At 35.7% G+C, this 18,565-nt stretch overlaps 4 protein-coding genes across 4 annotated transcripts; all 4 read right to left on the bottom strand.

The window, feature by feature from the left end:
* Positions 1 to 1,869: 1,869 nt before the first annotated feature.
* On the bottom strand, positions 1,870 to 3,074 carry LOC142337083 (large ribosomal subunit protein eL32-like). Its single transcript, XM_075386153.1, has 2 exons — positions 2,812 to 3,074; positions 1,870 to 2,154 (listed from the first exon to the last, which is right to left on the bottom strand). The coding sequence occupies exons 1-2, from the start codon at positions 3,049 to 3,051 to the stop codon at positions 2,008 to 2,010; spliced, it is 387 nt and encodes a 128-aa protein (XP_075242268.1). The 5' UTR covers positions 3,052 to 3,074; the 3' UTR covers positions 1,870 to 2,007.
* A 345-nt stretch (positions 3,075 to 3,419) lies between these two features.
* On the bottom strand, positions 3,420 to 13,244 carry LOC142336235 (uncharacterized). The gene is made up of 3 exons (XM_075384913.1): positions 9,453 to 13,244; positions 8,937 to 9,081; positions 3,420 to 3,660 (listed from the first exon to the last, which is right to left on the bottom strand). Exons 1-3 carry the CDS (start codon positions 9,905 to 9,907, stop codon positions 3,610 to 3,612), a joined length of 651 nt encoding a protein of 216 aa, XP_075241028.1. The 5' UTR covers positions 9,908 to 13,244; the 3' UTR covers positions 3,420 to 3,609.
* A 143-nt stretch (positions 13,245 to 13,387) lies between these two features.
* On the bottom strand, positions 13,388 to 14,327 carry LOC142336234 (ATP synthase mitochondrial F1 complex assembly factor 2-like). Its single transcript, XM_075384912.1, has one exon. It carries the CDS (start codon positions 14,292 to 14,294, stop codon positions 13,437 to 13,439), a length of 858 nt encoding a protein of 285 aa, XP_075241027.1. The 5' UTR covers positions 14,295 to 14,327; the 3' UTR covers positions 13,388 to 13,436.
* A 31-nt stretch (positions 14,328 to 14,358) lies between these two features.
* On the bottom strand, positions 14,359 to 16,114 carry LOC142336232 (uncharacterized). The gene has a single exon (XM_075384911.1). It carries the CDS (start codon positions 15,926 to 15,928, stop codon positions 14,360 to 14,362), a length of 1,569 nt encoding a protein of 522 aa, XP_075241026.1. The 5' UTR covers positions 15,929 to 16,114; the 3' UTR covers position 14,359.
* Between the last annotated feature and the right edge of the window lie 2,451 nt (positions 16,115 to 18,565).

Raw genomic sequence — 18,565 nt, forward strand, 5'->3', positions numbered from 1 at the left:
AAATCATGGCAGCTGTACCCCTCTACGTGACACAAACCGCTCAACTTCCATAACACAATAACTGGTGTCCATTGATGTATTTATCTCAGCATGGACTGCGCGAGTAGTAAGACAGGTGAAGAGGAATCTGCACCTTTTCTCAGTAGTACGGAGTACATTAACATAGAACGGCCCAAAGTAGTCAACACCGGAAGGGAAGAGACTGGTAAGCAAGTCTCTTCTCAGGTGAGTCCGACATGCTTGGTTGCATAGTTGCATCTTGGAGTTCTCGGTATCTGAGACGGTGTGTTTTGATGGAATGCTAAGATGATCTTTGTTTTAGTACTGTATAGTGTTCCTGCACAATTGATCTTAGGTACTCAACGCCCTGATGGTAATGCTTTAAATGGATATTAACAATTTCACAAACGGGTGACGTGCATCTAAGATGATTGGGTACTTTACTTCAAGCCCAGCTTTCATTAACCTCTTGATGCAGCCCGAGGAACAATTTAGTTCTTTTGGACTAAGGAATGGTGAATGTGGAGCAATTCGGCTGCTCGGTTTAACAGATTTATTGTCAAGATCCTTCCTTTCGGTTTCAAAAGACTCTCCCTGCACCAAGTACTGGAGATGACGCTCGGCTTTGTCAAGCTCAGTAATGTTACCATCGAGGTTACGGTAGCCAGCATGTTTCGGCAAAAGTCGGAGAATGTATGCGGCAATACGCAGTACTTTTGATAAGAACTGAATTAATTGGGAATAACGACCGAACCGTGGTTGTCTGTTTTTCAACAGATGTAGCCAGAGATACAATGTCTTCTAGAGTTACTGCTTGGTTGACGCCAAATTTGATGTTATAAAATCATGAAAACGTGTGAGCAGATCTTAAAAAGACAGCGCCCCAATAAAATTCAATTTCTTTGAATTGTAAAAAACCACTATTTTCCCAATAATAGCTTCACTTCACTATCGCTTCGCGGTTATGAAGTATCAGTTACGTTTTTTGAGGTTGAACTCAGAAAACGACAAAACAATCTAACTCATGTTTGGGATGCAAAAATTTACAAGATCCGAGAGCAGGGCATTCTTTCAAACACGGTTTCAGCTTTGCTGTTGAGAACATTGCTCGATGGAGCATGACAGGTTGACCCAGAGCTACTGAGCTCAAAATTATGAAGACATTTGTTTATAAACATTTCTGACAATTGTTTTAAAAATTTTGAAAACATTTTTCAAAATTATGAAAACATATAAAACATTTTTTCAAAATTGAAAACATTTTATTTTTCAAAATTATGAAAACATTTGTTTGAAAAACCTGGGTCAACTTGCTAGCAGCACTGTTGTTAGGCAAAATATCGGTCAAAATAGTAACTGTCTGTATTCATTGTTACCTGCTACCGACTAAACTTTGCTTTGGCAAAGATTTTTGCTAGCTTAGATTTCAGGTTTGAGAAAAAACTTTCGGCGATTATCGAGCATTCTGGTTACCATATTTCATTTGCCAAATTATGTCGATTTCTCGTTCTTGAAGTTATTGCTGGAATATGTGCCATTTAGCGGTACTATTCTGGCTCTATTAAAATTATCCACATCGGAAAAATTTTGCCACAGCAGCTTTCGGAGATAGTCGGTTTTTTTTTCAAATTGACAGAGCATCTGGTACTTTTCTTATGATGATTAAGACAAACTGTATGGAATGAATTACACGTTTTGTCACAAATTTGTCAAACATTGTTAGTCGTTAAGCTGAATTAAAACTCGCTTATTGTCTGTTCACATTGGGTATTGTCCTTAATCGGCACTTATTCGTGACAAAACTGAAGCTTCACAGCAATTTATTACGCTCAATTCCTTGGGTTCAATTCTCAACCGAGGTTAAAACAATTGACTGCCAAACATTCTCTTCAACAACAAAATACTATGCAGTAACTTCTATCAAATCTCATCGAAAAATTGAAACAAAAACGTGTTTCGACTTAATTTGATGTAGTTTTGCTGTAAAGATAGTGTTGCTGGCTTGATTTAGTTGAGAAGTTTGAGCTGCATCTGCTGAGCTCTCTCTTCGATTGCCTTCCTTGTTTTCTTGGAGCACCTGGCTGCAATCTGGACAGCAAACTTCTGGTTCTGCATCATCAGGGGCTCAAGCTCTTTTGCATTGAACACTCGAACCTAAAAGAGTAGGAACAGGCGTGAATTCAGATTTACAACAAAACGAAAACAAGGTATTCTATTTCCTTTTTCTATCATTCTTGTTTCATTCAATAAAAACAAATTTTCAAGTAAAAATTAACAAGTAGTTAAATGGTTCAATTTAAAATGTGTCTTCGCTTGTCATAACCATGGTTCATTTTAAATATCAGAGTTTATAAATGGCAATACATCATTCCGATTTCCCAACTCAGTGGGATTTGGTCGTCTCTAGCTGCAACACTTTTCTTGGCTTCTACCATTGCTTTAAGTCTTGGAACTTCCCACTTATTACCATCATATTATCTCTTGAATATCATTAGGCAGCAACTAAACATGCATCTCAAATATAATTGCAGGTTCTTTTTTAGGATCTGTTCCGCTGCCTCCCCAAGGCCTTGAATAAATTCTGCTTTCACAAACCGACTGATGTGAAAAGTGTAAGTTTCGAAACGGATAGTGGCTTGTATAAATACCCTAATAAGAGGTGAGAGCACTCATTTCAATTTAGATTAACATTATTATGGAGTATGATTATTAACTTTGAATGGCCACATCAAAGAAATTTTTGAAGATTCAGTCATCTTTTACAAAACAAAAGAGTCTTCTGGTATCTCTTAGACACCAAGTGCAACATACCTTGTAGAACTTGTTCGGCAGCATGAATCTGGTCCTCTTATCACTTCCGTATCCAATGTTGGGCATCAGGGGCTTTCCCTTGAACCTCCTTCGGACACAGTTGTCAATTCCTTTTGGCTTCCTCCATCCTGTCAGCAGTTTCCTAGGGTACCTGTCGCTCTGGTGTCTCAAGAATTTCTTAGTCCTCTTCTTCACAATCTTCCCCTTGAAACTGGGCTTCACTGCAATTTTGGAAGTCATGCTTTACAAGATCTGAAAATGGATTTCTAACATCAACTGATACGTTGTAAATCATATTATGTGAACTGACACCAGACGCGTGACTCCAAAGATGCATGCGGAGGTTTCTCATCAATCCAGTAACCTCAGGGTCGATATCATTGTTTTAAACGGAATTAATTTTAATGAGGTACAAGGTACTGAGTTTTTGACAAATAGTCAACATTATTTACATGTGTTTAAAGAACACATATAAACACCACTAAAATGTTTTAAAATTTCAACTACGAGCTAAATCGAATTGTGAAATTTTATTAATCTGTTTAGGCAACGTAAACGCCTCGGCATATAATGCATAGGAGCTGAGCTGCCATATGATTTATATAAAGTCAATATCTAAGACGTTAATTAATTGGAAAAAATTACATACAAAAATATACCGCTAAAATGCAACAATTTATTCATGCAACGGCAAACAAAAGGGACTGAAAAGTGTTGTTTGGATGTTGTTACATGCCAAAGACGAAGATGAATATTTGACATTTTCATAGTTTCTCTTGTTTCTCTAGAGTTGATTGTTCAATTTCTGAGAGCTGCGTTGGGCAAACTGCTTCCAGAATATCGTGAATACTGAAACAGAACACTGATATATAAAATTGGATGCGAATTGATTTCACGAAAAAAAATAAAGCTAATGAATCCAATGGTGAGTCACTGGACAAGCTAACATGCTTCAAAATAACGTATCAATTCCACCGGCTAATCAAAACATACAAGGCAGATTGCCGAAAAATAGCCGCCATTGATTCCCATATCCCCGATTGGGATTGAAAAAACATAACAGGACAGGTCCTGAATTACAATCAGAAGAATTGTACTAACCAATGACCTGACAATTAAAATGTTTACAGCAACGTTAAACTAAGGGTCACAGCCTATGGCTCTATATGCGCGAAATGACAAACATAGCTGGCAGATTGCCAGAAAATAGCCGCAATAGATTCGTAGATCGGCAGTCTAAAAAAACAGTAAAAAAGACAGACCAAAAAAATTCGTCTTTTCATTGAAGGCTGATCTGTTATATTTTGAACAAAAATCGGTATAATTTATTGCTGCCTCTATTAGCTGATCTCAAATAACCTTCATTTAGAGTGACACACACCAATTTGACCTTATCTGTTTGAATTAAAGTACATAAAAGTCAATTTCAAAGTGAGGAAGTCATTTTTGAGAGTGAGAAAAGTCAAGTGTGACCAAAAATTTAATCACGCGCATGAACAAAAAAAACTCGCTCCACTAAGAGCGAAAAATGACGTCTCACATGCAATTCAGTTAAAATTGCATGAACGAATGAACAAAAAGTGGCTGTGACGTCATATGGTCTAACAAAAATCATGACGACGAAATAAAAAAACCAAGAGAAGGCCAATAATAGCCCCAGCTATCGCTGTGCGGCTATTAAAAATAATGTTTTATCACGATCTAGTGTTTTAAGAATCTCTAAAAATACGAACACTAAGAAAATATTGACCCTACACATCCTTAGAATGAGTTCACAATAAAAACAAACTGATGAGAATCAATGAAAGAAAAAAAGAAAGGTAAAAACTAAGGAAATCGGCAAGAATCGGAAAATTTTTGTAAGTCAGTGTTGCAAAAGCAAGAAAACCACATAACTACATGCCAAAATCCCCAACCACAATTTATAAAGTTTAAGAAATAATTAGAAGAAAACTTAGACAAAAAATTCCTTTGCAGCCGTACGTTCTTATGGCAGTTCAAATGGCTTAAAAAAGGACGATAGAACTACAAATGAAGTCAAGATTCACACATTCACGTAAATATTTCAAAAAACCGTATCTCAATCAATCAAAACGTTAGCGCAAAGTTGGAGTCGTTAAGTTAACCAAAATAGCAGCACAATGGAGGGCCGATGAGAACTCATATTATGTAGATGAAGCGATCAGAGTACAAGAAAAACAACGAAATCCTGCAAGACATAAATCAACTTTAATTTAATCAACTTTAAGAGTGTCAAAAATGAGAAACGCTTGCTATGAAATCAAGAAACTGCTGAGGTTCAAATATTTATCACCATCAAGCAATGAAAATTGACCTAAACGAGACAAAATGATCAGACAGCAAAAATAACCGATTTTTGCAAAAAGTCGCTAATAGTCATTGAAAACAATTACGTAAAAGTCACAGAAATCAGAAAAATTCAACAACAACTTTTTTGAAAGCACGGTATAGGTCATAGAAAGCAATAGCTATGGACTAAAACAAATAATTCGAGTAAACAAAGAAGCGTTCTTAGAACTGATGCATGCTGTCATTAATGAGACTAAGAGAAGACAAATAAGTGAACAAAAACTCAAAAAAATTTGATAAAAATTATTGAAAACAATTGTGTCAAAATGATAACTAGCCTCCAACGGAAAGAAACAAAATTAATTAAAATAATCAGCATTAGCAACCTATGAGACCTGACTTTAATGTGATTAAAAGAAAAGACAAAGTGCAACAAACACTCGCAATAACTCAAAAATTCACTATCAGTTTTTGAGAACAAATAGTGTCAAAGTCATGAAAACAACTAGCTATAATTTGAAATAAATTACCTTTATCTATGTCCCAATTTCAAACAAGTAAACGTTATTAACGATCCTAAGTGATAAGGTAACAGAAATAATTTTTTTTTAAATGTGACAAAAGTCAAATATTCGCTAAAATTTTATAACAACAAAGTGCCAAAGTCATAATAGGCAATAGCCACCCATTGATAAATTCAGGCAATTGTAAACAGGCGCAATTAACACATATATGTATCATATTAAAAGCATTTAAGAGATGAAACACTGAAAAAAGTCAAATTGGCGTACTTGAGAAAAATTCGCTCTCAAAAACCGAAAAATTGTTCCAACACCAATTTCTCACCACTTTAGGTAGCCTTAAAAATAATTACGCATCAAAACTACACGTTTTTTGCTCCTCTTACTACTTCAGCGTGGCTAAAATCACAACTCTAAATTGACTTCTCATTGACCTAAAAAAATGTGAAGATCTTAAAAAAGAGAGCGCACCAATACAATCCAAGCACTATTTTGATTGTATTTCTTAATTACACATAATCCTGTTTCGTAATGACAAGACACAGGCATTGGTATCAATACCAAGGAAGATTACAGCACAGTTCAAATACTGGGCCTCTAAAACTGGTCTTTATGGGTTCATCCATTCCATTTTCTTCATTTTTACATACTGACTCTGTTCAATTTAGATTGCTTTGTAGAGCAACTGCTGCTTAAAAGCAACTTGAGCAGAATAAGAGACAAGCGAAACTACGGGAGAAAAAACGAGCAAACTGTTGAACAAGCTGCAAATTAAGGTAAAGCGAAAAAATGCTTTTGTTTGAGGCAGGAAAAAAGCATAGCAGTACAAGTAATGAATTACAAATCAAAGAATTGAATCAACTATTAAGCTGTCTACCGTTATTTTTACAGCAACAACAGTCTCAGATACTCAACTAATCGTGTGAGTTTACATAGGAACTGAAAAAAACTTTCAAAAACTATGAGATGTCAAAATCATGAAAACCAATTAACGAGCTGTTTACAATGCGCACCCACGAAGAGCACACACAAAAAACGAAACAGACTACTCTAATTCTTTTTCACCTTGAACCATTCAACATTAAAAACCGTATAACATCTTTTAAAAATTCCACTAATGGAGAAAGCGGCAAAATTATTGAGAACAACAAGTGCTGGCAACATTAGGAAATTCACCAAAATTCTTAAAAAACAAATGGTTTGTCAGTCAATAAACAATTATATAGTAGATAAAAAAATTAAAAGGATCCAAATTTTATCCCAGAATACCGACGAAAACTGAAATTTTGAGAAACCGCGAGACGAAATTTTGAGAAACCGCGGAACTACGAGATGACAGCAAAAATTACATCAAACACGGGAAAACTCAAATTTCCAATAAAATTATTTGAAGAGTCTCCAATAAAAACATTTTTTATGAACTCAAAAGATTATTCACATTCACTTATAACTCAGTAGCAATCGATTAGTTAGTCACCAATGAGACTAAACGAAAAGACAAAATATATCAAGGGCAAAAATAAAATGAAAACTTTTTGAAAAAATAGTGTCCAAGTAACAAAAACCATAAAATATCAAGTTGAAAACTATAGACTCATTTATTGCTCTTAGAAAGCCAGGGAACTTGTCTTTAAGCAGAATAAATGATGATATTTCAAAGAAAAACAAACGGCGATAATACTAAAAAAATTCATGACATCAAAAAAGCTATCAAATACTAAAGGGGTTAACAAGTTCTAAGTCAAAACCAATGGGACTTCTCATTAATAAGTCTCAGTGATCAGACGATAAGAAGAACAACAATGCATTCCCCAAATACAACCAATTAATGTCGGCGAATTGCTCGATTGAAGATTGGCCTTACATTCTATTGTAGGCTGCTTCTACATTGGTTTTATTAAGGACCTTCACATTATGTTATTAGAGGTTACAAACCAACTAAGAGCAAAAAAAACATTTCGAAACAGAATTAATTCGATTTTTGGTAGTAAACAGCCATCAATTCAGCTGCATAGAATTATGAAAGAGTAATATAGATCACGCAAAAAATCAGAAATCAAGCGTGATAAAAGTCACTCGAAAAGTCAAAGCGTTTGCACAAAAAGACGCACATGCTAACAAAAATTTCCTCAAACTTCGTTCGAGAGCAAATTGAAACAAGCTTAAGATTCAGATGAAAGCCAAAAAAATGAAAATCTGACTTCGTTCTTTTTAAAAATTACTCTTTAAAGAAGTAAAAATTCAAATGAAAACAGGTTAAAAATATCTTTCACAACGTCCAAGAAAATGTTAAAAATCATCATCTTCAGGAGTTTGACCGGCGAAAAAATTAATCCGGAGGTTTACAAGTTCAATTTACGTATTTCAGCAAGCAAAACCTTTTGCTCGAAACTATAATAACTTCAGCATTAACAAGTCAAGACAATAAATATAGCTGCCAGATTTCCAGAAAACATTTTCTGATAGCTGCTCTTAAATAACCTTCAATTAGAGCAGCACAGACTTAGTTGACCTTATTTCCTTGAATTAAAGAAACCAAAAATCCTTTCCATAGTGACGAAATTCATTTTTGAGAGAGGTGTGTGCTGCTGACGTCATATTGCGGTAACAAAAACTTTATTAAAACCAAAAAACTAGTAATTAAAACCAAAAAGATTAGTATTTGTACAATTTCATAAAAAAATAGAAATACCTCATTAGGTTAAAAAGAGGCGTCCAATTAATGAATTATCAAAAGGAAGTTGACATATACACTGATTATTTAAACTCCGCTCGGCGATCCATAAAAAGAAGCCAAGAATTAACTGAAAAAAATTGAGATAGGTGCCCATTTTGCACTTTAAACACATTAATATGCTCCCAAAATCACGGGTACAAATTTTAGAGGGTTATATATAAATGCTGCATCGATCAAAAAATTATATCTACAAAAACCAAATTACAAAAAAATGAGCCAAATGGATGAATGCCAAACGCTTAAACGGTCGTCTGCATGCGCCTTTCAAAGTCGAAAAGTCATATACTGAACACAGCTCATGATTAAAAAAAATCGCTTTTAGGTCAAACCACCATTGTACAAATAGTTCTTCCGATTAAAAAAACCTCAGGAAAATCAATAACCCTTTTCGGGTCTTAAATACTAAGAGAAGGCCCACAATAGCTCCAGCTATCGCTTTGCGGCTATTAAAAAATCATTAGCTTCAGAACCTACAGCCATATTAGAGAAATGATTTAGTGAATATATGTGATCACAAAAGCAGCACAAGGGGCCTGCGAAAAATAACACAAATTAACCTTATTAGAAGCGATCTGGGGCTGTTTCTGAAGAGATGGTAGCCTGACTGCTGCAGTATTATTGACACCCGAAATGGGAGTGTCACTTCTTCCTCCACTAGCTGAACCCAGTTGGAATCCTGCTCCCACTGCTACATTTGCATTACTACAAGCAACTGTTTCTTTCCTCTGTGGCTGTTGAATGATCAAAATTATGTACTCTTCCCCAACTTTCAAACGTTATCTCTGGGCAATGAAAAATGCTATAAAGACGGTAACCGTCACAACAAATACTTTTCTAAAACGGATGGTAAAACAGTATCCGTTCTAGATGTTTCGAAAACAGGTATGAAACCTCACATCTTTCAACGGGAGCAGATTAGCTACACAGTAACTGCCAGATTAAAATTAGGCATATTTGTAATATTGCTTAAGGAGTGTCAATAAAGAAACTCCAATTAGCACAATTTTGGGTACAGCATCAAAAATCGGTACATCAAAGTAATCATGTTCCCAAAGGGTTGAAGAAACAGTTGCCTATTGCTGCCCAAGAGGCCCCCTTGTCCCCCCGACGATGGCACCAACTTGGTGGACTCGTGATGACGTAACTTCAATTCAGATAGACTGTCGGGGAGCGATTGGGTTGTCTCTGAGCCCTGCTGCCTTGCATTTGGAATCCTATGAACACCACCTGTACCTGAAGTTCCGAGCCCTGGATTTCCCTTGTGCGTTGAGGAAGGATCGTGGCGCTTCAGAACAGATTGGAACTGGGACAACTCTGCCAGTTCAACTGATTTTGATGTCTGTTTCTGTTGCACACCTTGATGCTTCTTTGAATCACTATTCGTCTGCTGGTCAGTTGTCAAACGTAGCATCGAACTGCTGTCTTCCGAGTTTAGCGCAAAATCATTACTAGGTCCTTGATTCTGGTTTTTACCTCTGGGTGTATGGGTAAATTTGGGAGCAGGCATACTCTGCCTGTTCAGGTCCATATTTGGAGTAGTTCCTTCCAGCAAGCACTTGAGACTCTTCAAGATGGCAGCTTTGCATAAATAAGCTTAATATGAAGCCAGCACTGCCTGTGCTTCTAATAGCTAATGACAATACGCGAATGCATGGCTGCTGTTCATTAGAAGAATACGCTTTTATCAATGTAAAAACGGGGAAAACAGTAGACAGCTCTCTCGCGTGCGTACGTAAGAGATGCTTTAAAAGCACAAGGATTAAAACACCTGCAAGAATTCGAACTACGCTTTTTATATTATCCTCAATATAAACACCATCCTTACACTGTGGAACTATGGAGTACTTCTAAGCAAATAACTCGAGAAAACTCTACAAATGATAAATTATTTAACCACATGTACCATTAAATTTCGGAAACTTCTCACTGAAGAGCAGTAAACAAATCCCATTTTCCAGTTTAGCTCATACCAAAGCTATTTAACTCTAATCTACCTCAAAACCAGAAAACTGTCAACTCCAGTCAAAAGTTTTGAAGATCACTACTGTCTTGGCAACCATTGTTTGCACAAAAATTGAAGCTGGTTGTAACAACGCAAGCGTGCTGCATAATTTATGCTGCGAAAACGCCTGAACAAACAAACTGCGCAGGAGCTGAGCAGCAAATTATGTTAAATCAGTACCTTTACGATGAAAGGGAATGAAAAAGATCAAATTTGTTTCATATCAGATCCAAAACTTATCATTAAAGAATCCAGTTCAACAAACCTATATGAATTACTATACGCTGCATAAACGCCTGCTTATCAAATAACCAGGAGCTGAACAGCAGATGAAAACGTAACCGATTAACGTCGGACGATTGCGCCAACGACCGGCGAGAGGTTGGCTTCGTCAGTACCTAGCTGTGGTTTAGGGATGTTATCTTTAGCTTAATTGAAGGGGCGTGGGGTGAGCAGGAACGCGGCTGGGTAGAGGGGGGACGAACGCGTTTGTTTAAGGGTGGAACGATTTGAAGGGGTGAGGATTGGAGGGGGTCATCCGCCCTGCACGCCATGAAATTATGTCACCAAAACAGCTTCAGTGAATCACACACATACTGAGAGTCTACTAAGCCGAAGACCGCAGCACTAATATAATTTCTTTTAGAGCAATAAACCACATAATATGATAGAGGGGCTACAATATTGCAAAACTAGGGAAAATAAACATTAATGTGAGGCGGAGAGCGGGAACAAAAGAAAAGAGGGATCCATACTTCCCATAATTGACTTTCAAAAATCATATTATACCTCCTTAGAAGTTTTGATGAAACGCATTTTTAGAGGCAAGTACCACACAAAACACATTTAATTACCCTAGGGCTGTACCAGTTTATCCCGTTTTGAGTACGAAAAGTCAAAGTCTCAGATGAAAGATTTTGTTCGAGAGCAATTAAAAGTTAACTTGTTTGTTTCAATAATGATCACAAATTTGCCTATAGGAAACCTTATACAACAATATGAATTGATATATACTGCATAAACGCCTCTTTAAAACATAAGCAGGAGCTGAGCAGTGAATTAGATAACGAAAACTGATTTTCAAACGACCGTTGTATCAGATTTCGGGGCAAAACACCAAAATATCAATGACAAAAAACCCATTTTCATTTTTGCCAGCAGGCTCAGTAATATGCGTTTGCAGATAATATTCCGACACCACTCGTCCACAATTTTAATTCAATCTCTACCAATTACGGAGAAGATAGGAAACTTTCAAAAAATCACTGTTCGAAAACAATTGGTGTATGAGCAAAAAAAAATCGTAATCAATTCAAACCACTATTACCGCATTAGAGAAATATCATCAGATAAAGCCTAAACTAAACAAATTAAATTGTCGTTCAGTACAAAGCAGATGGGATATTTCCTTAATGGGACTCGGTAACAAGTCGACAAAACGTCAAAAGGCAGAAACTTCAAAAGTCATACCAGCTGACAACTGAAAAAATTAATAGGTAGATACATGTCCCCTTATGAAACCAATGTGACCTGTCGTTAGCGAGACCAATTCACGAGACAACAAAATAACAAAAACACGCAACACTCAAAAATTCATAACAAATTTACAAAAACAGTGTTGAAGCCGTTAAAACCATCTGCTGTTGAGTGAAAACATTATATATGTTCAATTAGTCCTCATTTGAATATCAATATAGCCTGTTTTCTGAAGAGGCTACGTGAAAAAACAACAGAACCACAAATATTGACCAGTATTAAACGTTTTTATGATAACTCATACTCACAACCGAAGAGATAAATGACTGCTTCATAAAAAAGGGATATGAACTGCTGAAAACAAACAATTATTCAGATTATTAGCTATAAACAGAAGGCATAGAATAAGATGATTTATACCTCCATAGAAAGCCATTTTGAATTCTCTTTATTCAGAATATGTCATTCGATTTCAAAAAGACATCAAAGACAGTAAGCCCGTTAGACAATGATTAACGAAACTTAGCCATGAGATTTAAAAAAGAACAAAAGCAGACAACAGAAAAATTCAATAAAAATTTACAATAACACTTTATCGGAGCCATGAAAAAATGAGCGTTTCTCGTAAAACAAAACTTTTGTTTATTGCGCCTCAGCTAAGCTCTCTTGGAAGGAACCTGGATATGAAAACTAACTTAAGTTCCGACCCCTTTATGATTTTAAAAATCCACGATCGGGCCACAACTATCTTTGCTATCACTGCGCATTTTTTAAAAACACTTCTTTGATCCCAAGTTTTAGCTTATTACATAATTGGAATAAAAATTATAAAATATCAAAAATAAACGATGCATTTTGAATATATAGCGACTTAAATTAGCAAAAAGCCGGCAAAACTTTAACTGCAGAACACTTTCCTATAGGAAGCAGAAGTAAAAACAACCCTATTCTGAGTAAAAAAGATTAAACAGTGGCGCAACCCTTCGCTATCTTTAAATGTAAAACCAATAACACTTTTAAAATTTTCAGCGAAAATTTTAGCAAAAATGAACAAAAACGATGGAAATCAGCGGAATGTTTACAGAACTTTAGAACTACGATAAGAGAGAGAAAAAAAACCGATATTAAGAAAAAAATTTTTGTTTGACATTCTACGCTTGACGGGCTGTTAATGATACGACTCACAACTCGACCATTAATATATCGATCGGCCAAAATTGACTCAACAAAAAATAATTATCCCGTTTGATTAACTTCATATCAGTATCAATTGATAATTGCTACGTAAACGCCTGCTTATCAGATAACCAGGAGGTGAGCAGCAATACTTCTCTAATAATTCGTCTAATTTTTAAGCTATAAACGATAATCTAAATATGATGGCTCCTGAACAGCGGTCATTGTTTGAAATTTTGTGAGCTCAGGGGCCACAAACAACTTAATATTTATGCAAAAAATAGCAGAGATTTGAAGCACCATTATACATCCAATTCTAAATATTACTCGAATGTATGCTTATTCCAAAAAGGATCGATTTCAAACTCAAATTTTAATGATTGCAAAACAAAGCCATAAACTCTCATTTAAAAACATTATGAACTTCAGATGAAAATGTAGCAAAAAGAATAGCAGAAGAAAATCTACTCAGAGTATCCAATCTTGACATGTCATGAGCCCATTCAACATTGCCCCATTTGGCTATTTGAAAATCTTCCTCTAAAACTGATAGTTTAACTGCACTCTCGCAATCAATCTGCTGCTCAAAAGCCGCAACAGTTAGCAACACTGACTTCAAACTGTCACTTGCAAATTTCAAACCTATGAGAGTATCGAATGAAAATTTGTTCAAGTAATCGGTACATCTCTGTTTACAGGTCTCCGAAACCGATACTATCAACTCTCGAGACGGGTGTAAATTAGAGCCCCATTGTTGATTAACCCACGTAAATATTGGTCTCAACGACGATAACTGGACCTGCATTAGTTCCCCATTTTCAATTTCCAAACTCATGATCGTGTCGCTTTCCAGACGTTCAACTAAGTGACTAACAATATCAGCAGTTTTTAATTGCAACGGATTATCAATGCAAGTATTAATTAGGGATGTAAAATGCATGCTCGTTGGGGCAATGAACTCTTTCTGGGAAAGCCACTCATTGGCTATACTCATGGCTAACGATTCATTCTGCACATTAAGCTGCTTTCCTCCGGGGGTTTTTAAACATCTTTTGTCTAGAAATACGTTGAAATGATGATACATGTCGTCGTTTTTTGAAGCACTATTATTTAAATCTGTTTTCTGGATGGATACTTCTTTGTAAAAGCGCTTCAGTTTCTTTGTAGCCGGCTGCGCGCTCTCAACTTTAGCCGATAGACGCACAGATCGCGTACAACGAAAACAAGTTCGAAATTTGCTAGTAATTAGCGAAACATTCATCGTCTGAAACAGAGCACAATCTGGTGAAAATGAAAGTTATTAAGCAGAGAAATTATAGCCAAAATCTAGAAACCAAAATCTTCAATTGCAACTGAATTATCAAAGAAATTTATAATGCTATTTTTTTCATATTCATCAGATTCAACAGTGGCAGAAATGCTAGTCTTCAACCCTCTCGAAGTCATCAATTCTAGATATGATTCCCTTTCAAACGCCAAACTTCTGCTCATTGTGGTACTTGAACTGTGAATTACACTGCTTGACTTCCAGTTTTTGTTTTGCACATTGCTAGTCGGTTTTCGAAGCGGTGCGAATGATCTCTTTGCTTTCTGATTGCACTTTGATAACCAAAACGACACTGAGGCACAGCAGACTAATAAGACACATGACTCAAAATAACTGGAAGACATCGAATAATTTGAAGTTCTCCCAGCATTAATCAAATCACAGTATACAAAATCATCAAAGCACTGGTGAAAAGTTTCAACAGAGAAACAAACATCGCAAAAATTTTCTTCGACCAGCGATAGAAAAAATTGCGATCCAGAAGATAAACTATCAACTAACTCTGTCAAACTAAATGCTAAAGGATTAACGTTACATTTCCTGCACAACGAATCAGAAACCTCAACTCTTTTGGGGTTTAATACTTTTCCAATTGCATGGAAAAAACCCAACGAAAAATCTTTGTTGTAGTTTTCAGACAATACCGTCTTTGTTGTTCTTGATAGTGTGATAAACTGTGCCATATTGATGGCTAATCTCATATCTCCAGCGGAATTTTCGACAATTTTCTTGATAGCATTTTGCGACAAATACTTCTTTAATTTTACAGGAAGCCTACATCCCAACAATTGCAGACCCTTGCTCATATAGGTTGGTGCTACAGAATTCATGGATATGGTGACAACATTATTCAGCATAACAAATTTGTTCGAAAATGATAACGCTCTGCCATGAGCACTCTCGGGAAGCTCAAAAATTATTGGAAGAGGTGTGCTATTGAAAAGGAATTCAGATAGAATTGATTCAAGCTTCTCAAAAGCCATGAGAAAAACATTTGGCAAATCAGGAACCCATAAGCAAGTTGACCTCTGTGTCGACAAATCATATTGTTGTTGCGATTGGATATCGATATCCAACGAGCTCAAAATGAAAGATTTAAACTCATTTAACTCGGACTCGTTCGTAAGTTGATCCGAAAAGATATTGCAGCCAGCTCCAATCTTAAACACTTTTAGATTGCAATTCAGTTGTTTGGAAACAGCTCTAATAAGGCTAGTTTTCCCACAGCCATTAGGACCTTTGATAATAATAACCGAAGCCTTCATGCTATTCAGACATTCACGTAATGAGTCTGTCGCATTCTGAATTTTCTTTGGATGTATACTTAGTTCAGGGATTGACTGAGCATGGTGCGTTTCAAACCACAAGCCACTTGTAATCCAACTTTCGGAAACAAGGGAGCTCTTTTCGTCAAAGTTTCTTTTCTTTGTCATCTTTTGTTTAGCATTACTGCTGTCCTTCAGTTTAGTGGGCTCATTGCCTGGCTCAACTGAGGTGAAATCCGCTTCAATCCAACCTCTTTTTCGTTTCATGTTCTCTGCAGCACTACGTCTTTCTGAAGAGCTCATTTAACAGCAGCTCACTACATCTCTGAAAAACAGTACCTCACGAAAAATAAATTGTCTGAGTAAATGATTCCGTTTTAACGCATCCTCTTCTGATAGATAGAAATGATTTCAGCATAGTTTTAGATCGCGCTCCAAACCCATAATTTGCAACTTTGTCAAGAAAGATTTCATGAGAAATTGAGTTGAACGCTTTTGCTAAGTCTAAAAAAAATACCAATAACAGTGTCATTATGCTCTACGAGTTGGTTTATAGATTCAGTTAATGAAATGACAGGGCCATTCGACTATTTACTTTTAAGAAATCCGATTTGATTTTTTTTCTGGAAAAACATTGTTCTAAAAACATTTGCTAAATGCAAATTGTAAATGTGTTCAAACAGACATTTTACTACATTTGAATGACCATGCTGGCAGGAATCCAGGACACGTTGCTTTGTTCTTGTTAGATTGTTAATTACATTATACTTTTTCTCGTTTCAAACCTGAATGAAAATTCTTTCTCAAACACAAACTTTGATAACTCAGTCTTTTCTGTAAAAGAAAACAATTTGTCAAATTAAAATTACTTCCAATACTTAAAACAAACGTTTTCGAACTTTACGTTCATCGTCAGGTTAAAACTGTTTTACAAATTGTTAAAAGATAAAAATGAATATGTATTTACATTTGTCTGAGATGACAATTAAAACAATTCTAGGAAACATTCTAAAAAATTCAATCGAAAATTTTTCCTTATATACAATATTTAGCCTATTTACAACACATATTTACATCTGTTATCAATTTACTTAAAAACATTCCTATTCCGGATTTTTCGATTTTGTCCATGTTCTTGTATTTTTAGGGTTATTCCGAATTTGCCCTAACCATAAGTATCCCTCTTGTGGAGGTTTTGCAAATTTCGTTTTGTCATGCACAAAATATTTTTTGCCCTATGCATTCTCATTTAGTCAAAATTATGATTTGAACTAATATTTTAGCGTGAGTTCCCTCCCCATATATTCGTCGCGTGTGTTTAGTGCCGGCTTCAGCTTGCTGATATATATAGCTTCGATGATCATTAGTTTTTCTACTGACCGACAGGCGTCCAGAATTCTCCATTCAATGTCATTCGTGGCGCCACGACATTCAACTAGATGTTGACCCACCTGTGAATCCTTCTTTTGATGTTCTGTTATCCTTGTGGTAACATGCCGGCTTGTTTGCCCAACATAGATGGATCCGCATCCATTACATTTAATTTCATATACCACGTGGGATTTCAGATCTCTATCAAAGGATGATTTCAGGGTGGGGAGGCACGGTCTTAATTTTCGCGTTGTAAAAACTACTTGCAATTCGCATAGTTTCTTCAATTTGCTTGCGAAGTTTTGAGTGAGGTTGCCTCTGTATTGTAGAAAAATAGTTGGCTTATCATTAGATTTAGTCTTGCTTTTTTGATGCTCTTTTGGTGTTGTTCTTAATTGGTCTTTACCGCCACTTATTATTTTTTCTAGAGTCTGATTCACAATTTTTGAAGACCATTCCTCTGGATATTGATTTTTGGTCCAGCAAGATTTGTTCTTTTCAAGTCTTTTCAAGTCTTTTCAGTCTTTTCTGTTACCCCTTCGTATCAACCTAACCTGGAGAAACAATTATTGGAAGAGTTAGCCACCTGTTTTTTTATCATATAAATTGATATGTCTGTTCTGAATTTGGAAATTGTCTTTATATTTTCCATTGTTGTTTTTAAGTGAGGAGGACTCTCAAACATTTTCTTGGTGCAATTTATGCTTGTCCCTAATTGTCCATTAGTGGCCTTTCTGATTTTTTTGAATGTATTATAAGCCGGAAGATCCGCCTTCTCATTCCAAATATTAAAAAGTCGATATTTTTGTTAATAAGTTGTAATAGTTCTTTCGATATCCACTTTTTTGGACTCTTCGTCGGCTCTTCAGTTTTTATGGGAGCTAAATTATTCAACACATTTTCAAACAAATCTCAAAATATTTGGAATAAGGAATTTGCAACTTTGTGATGATGCACTGCTCTCCAATCTGTTGAAGCAATTGGAGAGCTCGTGCATGAATGAGAAAAATTGAATTCGATTGAGAATTTTCTGTTCAGCTGATAAACGAAAGATTAATTGGAACCTAGCCGTGAATTTCTTTCAATTAAATTTCAAGTCCTTTTGCAAAAAATGACATATAGATTATAAGCTTTAAAGCAGCCGCCCGTGCGCAGTATTGTACATCTTTCGTTAATTGAGCGTGAAAGTACTAGTGAAAACGAAGAGGTTGAATTAATAAGTAGATTATGCAGAAGAGATTATGATATAAAAATAAAGTTCCTTAGAGTGGTTAGCTCGACTGAATAGCTGGAATTTCATTGACCGAATAAAATCTTTTCCTTTACGTTGGTTCTTCACGGTTGTGAATTAATCAAAATCAAGAATGATATGTTATTTTTATTAATATTTCTCGAAGCCCGAGCTCTGTCTAATCAAATGTGTAGTTAGTTTCCTGACAACTACCTACATTGTGTCAGACATGAACAGATCAGAAATTATTTTTTACACTAAATCTCTGACCTTGAGGACAAAAGCTGTTAGTAATCATTTTATAACCGTGTCACAACCACAATACCTCCTCTTAATAA

The sequence above is a fragment of the Convolutriloba macropyga genome, chromosome 3 (genome assembly GCF_964194025.1).
Source record: "Convolutriloba macropyga chromosome 3, txConMacr16.3, whole genome shotgun sequence".
NCBI lineage: Eukaryota > Metazoa > Xenacoelomorpha > Acoela > Convolutidae > Convolutriloba > Convolutriloba macropyga.